Consider the following 13275-nt stretch of genomic DNA (forward strand, 5'->3'; position numbering starts at 1 on the left):
CGCGGCGCAGGGCGCCTCACTGCGCAAGCGCAGAACCGGACGAGGCGGTTGCTAAGCTCAGCGCGGCCCTAGCAACCGGCCCGGGGCCTGGTTAGGCCCTGCCCTCGCGCACGCTGGGCCTGAGGGAAGAGTCCCAGGGAATCAGCCCCAGAGGCTCTTGTCCCACACAGCCAGTCACTTTCCAGCCCCTTGTCTGAATAATCAGCAGATAAAGTGTGCTCAGAAACTTCAGTTTACCTCGTGGGGTTTTCTTTTCAATTGTTCTTGTAAGTAAAGAAGTAGAAAGTGAGTGATGGATGGGGGAGAAGGAGGCTACCTCAGGATTGCCCGTTCCAGCATCACACCTGCAAGTTCTTTCCTGGTGTGCAACGACCTGTCTCATACACAGAGATGGGATAACAGTTTTGTTAACAAACACTCAAATTTGGATGCTGGATGAAACTAGCACAACAATTTCCAGAAGTCCCCACCTTTATGCACAATCTTATCACAATCCTCAGCCCCTGGGCCAGTCCCATAGAGCTGATCAGTCACTTCATCATTCATGTAACACAGATGCTAAAAACATACCCTGCACGCTCAAAGGGGAAGGGTATCTTTTTGGGCCGGGGTGTCCTACCTAAGGGGTGTGATTTTTAGTAGTATAATGAGGGTAGTTCAGTTTAGAACATCATTTTTGTGCCAAAAGCTGACCATACATTTCTAACTCTAAAAGATAATAGTCCAGGATGTTCCAATCTTCAAGATAGCTGAGAAACTCCTAATCAGGGACTAATTACTCCTAACGTCTTACTCCTAAGCATCTTCAAGGATAGAACACTTGGCTACTAACACATACAACTGCCTGTGTATACATATTTCTATGCCCCAGTTAAAAGGTTTATTATCTCTGCTCAAGACCACACACTCCCTATCAAAGCCAGGCCACAACCATTGAAGAATAGCCCAGGACCCCCAGCACATTTCCTGCAGGCCCATTGCCTCCAGGCAGCGTACTACACCCTGCCTGCAACCCGCTCAGGCCTCGACCCATCCCAGCCCTCATCAACCAGCAGAAACCTAGCTATGCCCCAGCCTCCACATCACTGCCAATCTCCCTGACCATGTTTGGGAACCTGAGAAAGAAAATTCTGCTTTTTTTTGCTTGGCCAGTCGTGACCATTAGTGTTTGGAAGCTGAACTTCAACGGGGCTGCGTGGGGGCTCTCCTACCCTGCTTGAAATTACAGCTTCACCTCGCCTGCCTTGCTGAACAATGCTGGAATAATGAATCAGACTTGGGAACAAAAAGAGACCTTACCATAGAAAATTTATCTCGTAGTGTTTCAGGCAGGGGAAGAGGTAATTTTTACTCCAGAGGAAGGGAAGCGGATGGCTTCCATGCTGACCGGGTAATTACACCTGGGCTCCTGAGAGCAGGTGGTTGCAGGGAAGTGACTTGTGTCTTCTCCCAGCCCAACACACTGGTGGGTTGATGAGGTTCCCAGACAGATGCGACTACAGGATCTGGTGAGCCTGGGAAGAAGAGGAGGTGTTGACAGCTTCTACATCCAAGGGCATCAGAAGAGGTCTCAGAGGCAGAAAAACGACTGGGAAGAAGATGCTCTGGGGAAGAGAGATGTTTATTTTGGAATTGTGTGGTTTATCTGGATTTCTGCCACCAGCTCTCCGTGAAGCATCTGAGATGTCTGAGAAGGAATCTCAGGGGTTTTGTTAAATTTGGCCTTTGGCATGCTCATTTTGCTGAAGTGGTAGTACCCTGAGGAAGCACAGCTCAATTTAACTGAAGAACCAAAAGCTAGCAACCCACAGTCTCTAATCCCTGTGGACTTAAAGGGAGGCATTGGAATTGAAAGAAGTACCCTAAGACCGTAAAACAGATAGCTTTAAGTTTAGCCTGGAGACCTAGTCCTTTTGAGGATCTTGGACTAGAATTGTTCACAGATGTTGGGCAAGCTGAAACCAATCCTCCTGAAGATGTCAGTAGGAAATTCAGCTAACCACACCACACCAGTAAGAGACAAAGCAGCTTCCCAGATAGATCAAGAGAAGATTCATACACCTCTGACATATGCCAAAAGCCATCCTAACACGAAAAGTGTCGGAGAGAAACTTGCTGTTTTGAGCACTTCACCACCTCACAACAGAGACAGACATCAAATACAGATAGAGCTTGACAACAGAAAGCATCCACTGTCTGTCTCAGCCAAAGACACATCTAGTTCAGACCTAGGGATACCTACCAGTATCCGGACATTAGTAACATAGGAGGACACACAGACTCTATAATCTTAGAACAAGATTTCTGTTGCTATGATAAACATCAACAATTTCTCATGCTTCACTGGGTTTCTCAGTTTTAAGACTTAAAAAAAAAAAGGGGGGGGAAAACAAAGTTTGTAATTGTGCAGAATTCTAAACCAAGTGGGGATTTCTATAAAGATCTTCATGGTATAGGATTTAGGAAGTTTACATTAAAATCAGTTCCTCAAGCAGAAATAAACATTCACATAGTACCCCTTACCCAAACATCCAGAACAGCAACCAAACCAAGTCCACAGAAAGAGTCCAAGACACGGAAAGAATGGCATTTACTTGGGAGACAGCCTTCCACCCTCAGTGTGCTCTTGAACTCCCTAATCCCCTCTCCTCCTTTAAACAGCTGCATGTTTGTTTGCCTTTTAAATTACTACCACCCCTTAAAAGCCACATTTTGCTTTTTGAGCTGCTAGTCAACGTGGAAGTTGGAATTTTGTCCAGCAATCCCACACATTTTGGATTATCAACAACTGTCAGAATTACTCCCAGGCCATCAGGTAAACATATAAAATGTATAGTTCAAACCACTGTGCAGACAGTATGGTTTTGAAGATCAGCAGGGAAACGGTGAACCCCAAACTACTGTAGTGCTGCGGTCTGTGGTCTAGACGTCTTTGCTCCTACTCAATTTGAAGTAATTGCGTTTTGATGCTGCCCACACCTGAAATATTTGATTGACAGGTTCTGCAAGATGCCTTCAAAAACGTAGATTTAAAACAGCCTACAGCTGCCTATAGAGCTCTACAGAAGTCCTTGCTGTCAGCATCCCTGGATACGCTTTATTCTGGGAAGGATCTCTCTCCTGTCCTATTGCCACCAGCTCCAGAAGTGACACCAGCTTTGCCACGCAGCAATTCCCCATTTGTGTGGCTGCCAAAGTTACAATGTGAGAAGTGTGTGTTGCACTCCCTGAGAGCAGCTTATATTCTTTTACGAGAAGGCCTATTTACATATATTTACCATTTACTGGAAATATGATCTCTGGCCTCCAAAATTATTCAGAAAATTGATGTCCAGTCTAAAGTTCTGAGCTAGGTTCTCATCCTGACAATGGCAACAGTTGATGTTCCAGACCACAGGGCCTCATCTACACACTCTCCTAGGTTGGGAAGGGTCGTGCTCCAAGAGCAGCCCCGGTTTATCTGACATCTCACACCAATCAGCGTAACTCCAAGAGCATTCCAGCAACGATGGACAACATGGTACCCAATGGCCGTTACATCCCTTGGATCCTCTTTGTGGGCAAGTCTCTGGAGTCAGGGGAATATCAGGGTGGCTTTTTTTTTCTATATGGTCCTCATTGAACTGACATTGCTCCAAGTAATAGCTCTTACTCTTCCGGGCACTGATACTGAAAGAATAACCCAGACTTTCAAAAGGAACAGCTTATCTGGAAAACCCCAAACTCTTTAGCAATCGGTGCCTAAGTCAGGCATCCAAATCCACTGCCATCTTTTTAAAAACAGGACTACAACAGTCTTACTCTACTAGTGGAAATGAGCAGCACGTCACTGCTATTAGCAGCTGACACACATCCTCTAAGTGTTTGGCCCTGCCCACATGACACTGTACCACAACACCTGAATAAAGCCTCTTACTCCAAGGGCAAAGATCTGTCACCAGCCATGACCAACAACTACACAGAAGACAAACCTGGGTTTCAGAAGTAGATCCCTTCATTAACATACAGCTGCCAAGAGCCTGGTGCTGCCAGATTCACCTTTCTGGCTATGAAAAGGCCAACCGACACAATTTTGAAAGACTTTTATCCTCACAAAATTAGTTACCACCACTCCACAAAGCTCTGGTTGCTAATAATTCAAACTTCCCTCCCCACCCCCTGGCCTCGAGAACTCCATGCATCCCATGCTGCCATCGACGGCCAGAACGAGGCAAGGCCCACTGATTTTTAAGTAGCAGTTCATCTTCACGGCTTTACGATTACCATTAATAGAGAGGAATGTTCTTTCATAGTGTTCACACTCTTCTTTACCCCAACTTGCATCAGGCTGAAAACGATACTTAGAAAAGGCATTTCTAATCTAAGTTTGCCTTCTGTGCCCAGCCACCTTGCACTTGTTGCAGTGATTTTTCCACAGCACAATTTCTTTTTTTAATTCAAACAACAAAAATAGAGGACCAACACATTTCCTTTCCAGATTTCTTCTCCTTGTTTTCCACATTATTTTTATGCACATGGCCATAGTAAAAAGAAATTGATGCTCTGCAGAACTGAGCAGGTCGCTCTTACTCCAACCAGGCCGTTAACCAAGCTCCCTCAGCCTCCAGCCCTGCACCCTCAGTCTACGATACAAAAAGCAAGAATTGGGAAATCGCTGCAAGTAAATTCCGACCGGGCAATCTTTAACAGTCCTGCACAGCACCCCAAAAGAAAGACACCCTCCAGGCGTCCATTCTAGCTACGGGGAGCAGGTGGTGGAGGGGTGGTTGGAGGGAGCATCCTGGCAGTTACCCAGGTGTTGTCTTGAGCACAGATAACGAACCTTTTAACTGAGGCACAGAAATATATATACGTAGGTGGTTGCATGCACTTAGTAGCAAAATGTTTTACCCTTGAAGATGCTTTGGAATGTCAGGAGTAATTCCTTGAGGAACTCCTAATCAGGGACTATGTCCTTGAAGATTGGAGCATCCTGGACAAAATGTGTAACTATGCGTACTCACATTATCTTGTGCATAATTAAGAATGTATGGTCAGCTTTTGGCACAAAAATGATGTCCTAAACTGAATACCCTCATTAGAACACTAAAAATCACACCCCTTAGGTAGGGGACCCCGGACCAAGAAGGGACCCTTCCCCTTTGGGCGTGCTATGTTTTTACTTATGTAAGGCATATGCTAATGAAGTGACCAGTCAGCTCCATGGGACTGTCCCGGCGGCTGAGAATTGTGATATGAATGTATATAAAAGTTGGGGACTTTCTAGAAACCGTTATACTAGTTTCATCCAGCATCCAAGCTCGCACATTTGTGTTAATAAAACCAATATCCCATCTCTGTGCGTGAGACTGCTCATTGCACACCAGGAGCGAACCTGCAGTTTTGCGACAACACATGTAATTCTACCCCAGCTAAAACCAGTGCCGGGAGGGAGGCTGCCAGCACAGAGGGGCACAGCCTCAGAGCCCTGCGAGCAATGCCCAGGGCTTGGGTGTTACCGCAGAGCAAAGGGAAAGGGAATTAAAACATAGTTAATCCCTAGAACCAGTAAGGGTTGCTGAACTGCAGTAAAAAGTTGTCAGCAAGGAAGGAAGCACAATGGACTCAGGCCAGCTGTGTTTTTTCTCTAAATGCAGTTCTCCCCAGGGATTAGCAAGGACATTTTAGCAGAAGCGGATGTTTACACCCTACTGATCGCCATCTGAATACAACCACCCACATCAAAATCGGTTGGGGCTACAGTTAAAGTTTATGGGACAGCTTTGCGATGCAGGAGTTTAGGGATTTGTTAACTATGAAGCTGATACTCTCTTAGCAAGACACTCACAAACCAACAAGAAGATTGATGGGCTTCCCAGGCACCAGCATCGAGATCAAACCCAGGAGCAGAAGCAGCGGTATGTGCAAAATCCATTCGATAGACACAGCTCCCCTGCCTGGCTCTGATAAAGATCCGTATCCTTACCATGTCCCTTGTGCTTCTCTGTGCACAGAGCTGCTCTGACCACAGCCAGTCAGAAAACAGAAAAATAACAGTTTAGTAGTTAGCTTTCCAGCCACTGACTCGAGGGCTGGGAGCTCAGACCAAGAGGTGTCCTGAGCACAGCCTGCAGCCTCCACGCCATCGTTCCCCCCTCCCAGTCACCCCCCCCGCACCATCGCTCATCCTTCCAGGGTTTGTACCTGCATCACCCTCCAGAACGCGACAACTGCTGCGTGGCCACCGAGGGAGAACTAAAGGGAGCGAGAATGACTTGGCTTTAAATGGGCCACCTCCTCCTGCTTCATAATCACTTCAGCCAACTGGAATGGGTTATGAGGAAAAGAAAAAGAAAACACACAATTTTCTCCTAGTAAGATTCCTAGAGTGGAATATGTGCGCTTTTACAGGGACCACACAGACAAAATTAACATATGTGCACACAAATATGGGGCTGAAATGATGGGAAGTAAATAACAGATCATGCTTTCTAAAAAAGAGGGAAAACCCAAGATAAAAATCACTAACTTGCATCAAAATCCCAGTCCTCCAACTGAACCCAGATCTTGGCAGCGTGCAACCCCAGCCGGGTTGGGGAAACTTCCTGCATGGAGATCGAAATGCTGTCTTGGGAACAGATGTAAAAAAAAAAAAATTAAAAAAAAAAAAAGCTTAACGAATGTTGTGCCCCATCCAACGTTAGGAACCAATTCCTGCCATTCCCAACCAACGTCATCAGTGAGACATACACAGACAAATCAAATCGACATATAGAAAGGATTTTTTATTTTGTGAAGAACACTTGAAAAATAAAGACGAAAGCTTTTCCAGGCTTTGGAATATAACCATCATATATGGTGGAATCACAGAGACTCCAGTTTAAAAAGGAGTTTCCTCTTCCCACCCCCATTTTTAAGGAACTCTTGCATTGTGGAATAACCCACAATAGTTTTAAGAAAAAAAGAAATAGGCATTTTGAGCCAACATTAGAAAGAATCCAAGATTGGTTCAGTGTAGGCGCTGCTACATTACACTTTGACAAAGGCACGTACTAAAGTCCCCACGTTCGTACTTGGAATCCATACCAAAAATTTCTCCAAACTTGGTGTTTTCAAGAAGAGACCAAAGTTAAGAGAATGGAGGTGGGAAGGTTGAGCTCAGTCCAGCCAGGAACTGGAGGAATTAAAGAGGCAGCAAGGGACGCACAAGGCAGTGGAACAATCTGCTAACACAGACCCCTCTGGCTTCGCTCAGTAACCAGCACGTGCCATTGTTTCTGTAAACCCTGGCTACCAAGAACACTTGTTGATGTGGAAGAAGGCGACACAGAGTAAGACCAGGGAAAGCAACTGGCTGCCCTCACCTTAGTCAGAAAATCTATCCGTAAAGCTAGGGTTTCAAGGTCCAAGTCAAGCCTAGCTGCAACCGAAACAGTGAGGAAATGAAAATATTCCCTTCTTGAATGAGTCAGCCTAAGAAAGCACAGAAGCACCTAAAAAAATGTAAATAAATAAATAAATATTAATTATATGCTTCAAGGTGCCTTTTTTTTTTTTTGCCAATAGAGTGTGTCAGTTTTTGCCTCAAAGCTGTCTGAAATACCAGAATCTCATTAACCTACAAAAGATAAATGAGACAACTTCTCACATCAACCAAAATTTTACTAGTCTGCTGTACTGGCACCTTCTTCTACAAAACCTTCTATGGGCGTACGACACAGGTTAAACCTTTACGGCGGTCCCCAGAAGTGAGGTGTATTTTGTCCTCTCATTACAAGAGGTTTAATTCAGGAGCCTTCAGGCTCATTTCAGAACAGGTTTCCAGACACTTGTGCAGTTCCACAGGGCTCTGCAGTGCCTCTGACAGCGGACCTGCCTTGACAGAGCCATCCATTCGCACAGGTTCCCAGCCGCAAAAGGCGCACACGTCAGATGCCAGCAGCACAGAACACCCTTCCGTTTCCACCTTACCACTCAAAACACGCTTAAAATCTAATTACAAACAATTCCTCCGTGAACAGTTCGGGTTAATTTGTCAGTACTAGAGGTGCTCAAAGGAAATTCGGAACCTGGTGGGAAATTGAGTTATGCAGCCACATAAAGTGGGGGAAAACCGTTCAAGTATTGTAAGCGTCAGAAAAGTTGCTGAAACACCAACTGCTAGTAAACCCTGATTCCCAGCCTCAGGAGTAAGAAAAATATCGTCTCTCCTCAGCTAGTTACACACATTCTCAACCTTGAGATCCGATCTCACAAGCGTTTCGTAAACATTTTACTCCAGAAGGTTGGATGGCGAGTTCGGTCAAAGTGAGCCACATACATCCTCTTGTGTCACAGAGGCTGTAAAGCGCCTTTGTGACACCAAGAGCAGCTCTCCCTCACATGTAAAAGCATTTTAGAGCAATTGAAAACATGAGAAATGAGGGAAAGTCCTCTGAATAAGAATACTGAAAACACAAGCCTTTTTCCTGAGTACAATGAAACTCACTTAAGACCAAACATCAGATCTGCTAATTTTTTTTTCCATCCATTTTGGGGATTTTTTTTGTTAATGATGCTTATGGACAACAAAAAAGCCCTGCCAACTTTAAAATATAAGATTACCGCACCGTTGTTCAATATCACAAGGTCTTCAGGTTTTAGAGCTTGACAGACTCTGAACTTGCCCTTTTTTGAGCCAATGTCGTACACTTTGTCCAAAGATTTTCACATTTCCTTCATTCCTGAAATCTGACTCCAGCTACTAGAGACCTAGATGTATATACAGAGAGACAAAAGCACATTCTGGTATCGCTAGCCACTTCAGGGATCAGAAATGGAAAAAAAATTCTGAAGAGAGATGATTATGAATGCCTTAAAACCCCCCAAACTATGGAGTGATGGTGCAAAACATCAGCATCTGACCAAAAAAAAAAAGAAATAAGCATTTAAGGTGATTACAAAACAGTCACCGAGGGTTTTACACTATATTAATCCATTTTCTCATGGATAAAGTGCATGTCCCTAGCCTGAGAATAAGTACCACGTTGATAAAGGGATGCTAAAGCACTTTCTCAAGAGAGATTAGAAGAAAATCAAAGTTATCCTGCATCCTATATCCAGTTTGTCTCGGTGATTCTTGAAGACACTTCAGGACAGACACTCTGGCTGCTCCAGTTGAGGTTCTCCATTCCAATTTACTACAGCGGTACTACGGGCTGGTCAGCAAACCGTCTCCTGGTGCTATCTGAAAACGCCCACATTGATAGAAAGAGCCACTTCTGGTTTACGGTGCTTAATATTCAGCTTTTCCTCAGAGAAAACGTGGTCCTGTAAGCGTTCGGCTTGCCGACTATTAAAACAAAAATAATTAAGATTCCTCGTATTAGTGTTGAGCCTTAGCAACAACAGCAGCACGAGCCTGGACTGGAACCCCATGTCCACGTAGATGTAAGAATGACACCGTAAGCTCACACTCACAGCCTGTGCAAGGCCAGTGCAGCCAAGGCGTGAGGTCATTTCTCAGCCCCAGAGGCAAGGACAAATGCTGCAGTGTCTTGCAAGAGAAGAAAACCTTGAGGCTTGGTGTAGAAATTTGGCACTTAGAGCCGGGAGTTTGAATTACCTAAGCACTTCCTTCAGGACTCCTGGAATTGCGTGTGCTACAAGCACCCAGCTAGCACTGGCCCAAAAAATTACCCAGCTATCAAGCTAGTCTGAAAAGTGGCAAAGAACAGACCGCTCATTTTAAAGAATAATAAATGTAAATACTCCATACCTCTTCTTTTTTCCTAGTGCAAGCTGCCTTTGCTTCTCTTTCCCAATATCATCTCTAACTGTGCTGAAGTCCTTACTGTCATCAAGGAGAAGATTCTGTTGTGAAAAAGGATTTGGTGGATGAAAACTGTAAGCTCAAACTATTTTCCACATGCTTCTCAGTTTACACTATTAATTTTCAGAGCATTTCCTCTAACTAGTTTTACAGCAATTAACTTCATTTTAACTAAGTGGAAAAAATTCAACTTTAGACTCCTCTATTTTTTGCATTTAATGGTGATTTTGCTTATTCAGAGATAGTTCTCCAATGCATCAGGATCAGACATCAGACTTTTCACATACTGCTTTAAAATGAGCCAGTATGTTCTTGCAGAGGTCTCCTAAATAAGCCTTATTGCCCGTTCAGAGATCAATATGCTGCTGTGTCATTCTTTTTTACATATTTATATAAATCTGTAATAATACTTTTGAAAATGGAATGGGTTTAAATTTACAGTATGATTTTTAAAGGACACTATTCTTGGATTTTATTCAGAGTTGAAAAAAACACATCAATAAAATGAGGGTAAGAAATCTAGTTTCTTCTGGATAGTTTAGAGCACAAACTGATTGTTATGCACTGGAGAACACAAGAGCCACTGACATGTTGCCCTCTTCTGCCATACCAAGATGGAAGGAGAAAAGCATGAAACTTCCATCATGTTGAGAAAGGACAGGAAAAAAGAAAAGGACTAGTAGCAACAAGTTTTCTATGCACAAAATATATGGTGCAGATCCACATACCAGTACTTTCATAGAGATGTAGCAGGACTCAGGAAAACCAGGAAAAAATTAAGATACTGCAAAGGGGAGAGTGCCTGAACCTCATCCTTGTGCAACGATTAAAGACAAGTTTATTTACCTTCACCCCAATTATATCTCCATCTTTCAGGTGATAAGGTGCTGACTGTAAACTCTCCTGTTTTTTCTTCCGTTTCCTCTTTGAAATTTGCTGCGTCTGAATAAAACCAAAGCAGAAGATGCGTACATGGCAGGTCTCAGAACCCCCTGTGCTCAAGAACCGCAGCACAAACCAACACGTACTTCTCTCGAGTGTTGGACTTTGTCATTCCAGATCTTACCCAGCTAGAGATTGGCAGCCACTCAAATCTTTCAGGGAAGTATTTGGCTATTTCAATTTTATCTACAGGGAGGCAATAGTGAGAAGCCACTCTTTGCCTCAGAGCCCAGGTTGTGCACTCTCTGGAGATGTCCCACACCAAATCCGTGGAGTCATAGTAGTCCCTCTCCCCTGGGATGCTCATCTGGACTCGAAGCAGCAGCTCACAGGGGCTGGTATCAGGAAGAGAAAACAGACCCTTATTGTCAATCATGCTTTCGGAGTCCAGAATTCCCAGTTTTCACTCCCTCCTGCCCTTCCTTTTTTTTGTTTGTGGAAAACAGAAAATAAGCTTCAAAGGCTTCTCACATCCCGACATCTGCAATCTTGACAAAGTCCTTAAGTTAAAAGCTGCTCCGTTAAGTCTCATCTGAAATGCACTGCTGTGAGAAACCAGTGTCTTGAGATCTTACCCCAGATGCTCTTCTTTTTGTAAAGGTTCCATGCAGATTTCCACTCTGGCACCCAGCTTATATTCACTGAAACCAAACCAAAGATTATACAAGTTTCCAGTCATACACTCTAAGTTTCCAAGTAGAAAAGTCACTGCTTTAGTCAAGAACAACTGTGCTTAGCCTCTTGCTTTGGTTTTCCAGATATCAGAACAAAAATTAAAGCCTCAGAAACATATAAAAGTGGCAGTTAAAAACACCTAAAATAAAGCTTAGCAGAACACAGATGGTATGACCTACTTAGGCTCACACTTCCCCCCTTCTACAGGTCTGAAGTTAACATGCTTGGCAAAAAATAGAAGTAACCAGAAATGAGCTTTCTGTTGACATTTGACTGAGCTGATTGATTTCCCCACCGATCCATCCCAGAACCCAGTCAACGGCCACTCTGCTGCAGTGCTACCCGAGTGTTCCAGAAGAAACCTACTTGAGCTGCTGCTTGTTGTTCCGTAAAAGCTTGCCTGGGCGCTTACTGTCCACCGTCCATGCTCTAAGAAAGGAGGGCAGTGGGACAATCTGCTCCTGGCAGCACAGTAAGGTCATGGCCTGAAAAAAAGAAACATCTTGTCAACAATTTCAGCAGCCAGTCTCCTTGGAAAAAAGAAAACCACCTGATTAATGCTCAGTGCAATACTGACGCAATCAGAAACAGGGCAAGGTATTTAGATTTATTCCACACCAGCTGTTGCTTGTGACTTACAGCCAGCAGCTACGATCGACACATTCTCTTTTCAATCTCAAAGCGAGTTGGACTTCACTCACTCCCTCCCAACATTTCTCAGCTTAACTTACGCTTCCAAAGTACCAAATTTCTTTTTTTAACCAAAAATTGTACAACTGGGAGGGAATGAGGCTGACAGAATCGTTACCCAAATTTCCAGCCGAGTGCTGAGCAAGGTCCTTTAAGCCCTTATCAAGGGCCCAATACTCTTCCTGTACTAAGACAATTCTCCTTGTTCACAAGACACAAACGGTCAGTTTTTCATAGCAGCAGCTTGCCAGAGACTGAAGCTGAAGTCAGATCCAAAGGACAAAGTGTTGGTAGGGATCAGAATCAGACGAGATATCCTTCCCTAGGCAGTTTAAGTAGAACAACCAACTGGCTAAACAATAAAGGGCCTTATGACAGGATTAGTTTGTGTCTTTTTATGGTTTGGAGGTGGTTGTTTGGCCTTTATTTGTTGGCTTCTTGGGTTTGTTTTTTTTTTTTTTGCTTTTGCAGTTGTTTCGGTTTGGGGTTTTTTAGTGTATTAAAATCATACTTTTATGGTTAAAAAAAGCATAAAAAGGCACGTTAGTTTCTGGCCAAAGAAACTAAGCTATGCCTTCCTGAATGACAAACATGACCTTCTGTGCATCAAAAGCAATTCTTTATTCATTAGATTCAACATACAAAAAGAAAAAAAAAAGAAAAGACGCAGAAAACTAATACAGGAACAATGTGGAAATGGAACGTGGCTGTTCAGGAAGTGCTTGTATGTGTGTGCTTCTCATGAATAAATTTTACGTTGTGAAATAAAGATAGGGCTGCAAGCCAAACTTCCCGATGAAGTGCAACAAGGCTTTTGCAGGTCAGGACACATGACAGGTAGAATGGCAACTGCAGGGGACAGACTAAGGAAGTCTCTGAGCTACATGCTCCAACTGCCTCTTGGTACTTACCACTGGACATGGCATATAAGCAAATGCCATATCAGAACATACTGGAGACAAGGGAAAAGGAAATAGAAAATAGGTATTAATAGAGCTCAATTAATCAGTGTTGCTGTACATTTCCAATACAGGAGAACATCTAACCTGCATCTTCAGATCTTCCAAAGAAGCTTCTCCTGCTATTTCTATACTGCCAGCATAACAAAGATCCATGCCTGTGTGGATGTATTCCAGTGAACCTTTAAATGAGGGGGAGAGGGAGGAAGGAAGAAAGAA

General features: G+C 43.8%; 1 protein-coding gene across 1 annotated transcript in view; it reads right to left on the reverse strand.

The window, feature by feature from the left end:
* Positions 1-9201: 9201 nt before the first annotated feature.
* The window catches only part of USP40 (ubiquitin specific peptidase 40), a 30515-nt gene continuing 26441 nt past the window's right edge, over positions 9202-13275 (reverse strand). The window contains exons 25-31 of the mRNA XM_010150957.1: positions 13144-13238; positions 11774-11892; positions 11308-11373; positions 10857-11067; positions 10637-10732; positions 9737-9831; positions 9202-9310 (exon numbers count right to left, since the gene is read on the reverse strand). Coding sequence (XP_010149259.1) covers positions 9202-9310; positions 9737-9831; positions 10637-10732; positions 10857-11067; positions 11308-11373; positions 11774-11892; positions 13144-13238 — 791 coding nt within the window. The remainder of the gene's footprint in view (positions 9311-9736; positions 9832-10636; positions 10733-10856; positions 11068-11307; positions 11374-11773; positions 11893-13143; positions 13239-13275) is intronic.

This window comes from Eurypyga helias, unplaced genomic scaffold (assembly GCF_000690775.1).
Source record: "Eurypyga helias isolate BGI_N326 unplaced genomic scaffold, ASM69077v1 scaffold8104, whole genome shotgun sequence".
NCBI lineage: Eukaryota > Metazoa > Chordata > Aves > Eurypygiformes > Eurypygidae > Eurypyga > Eurypyga helias.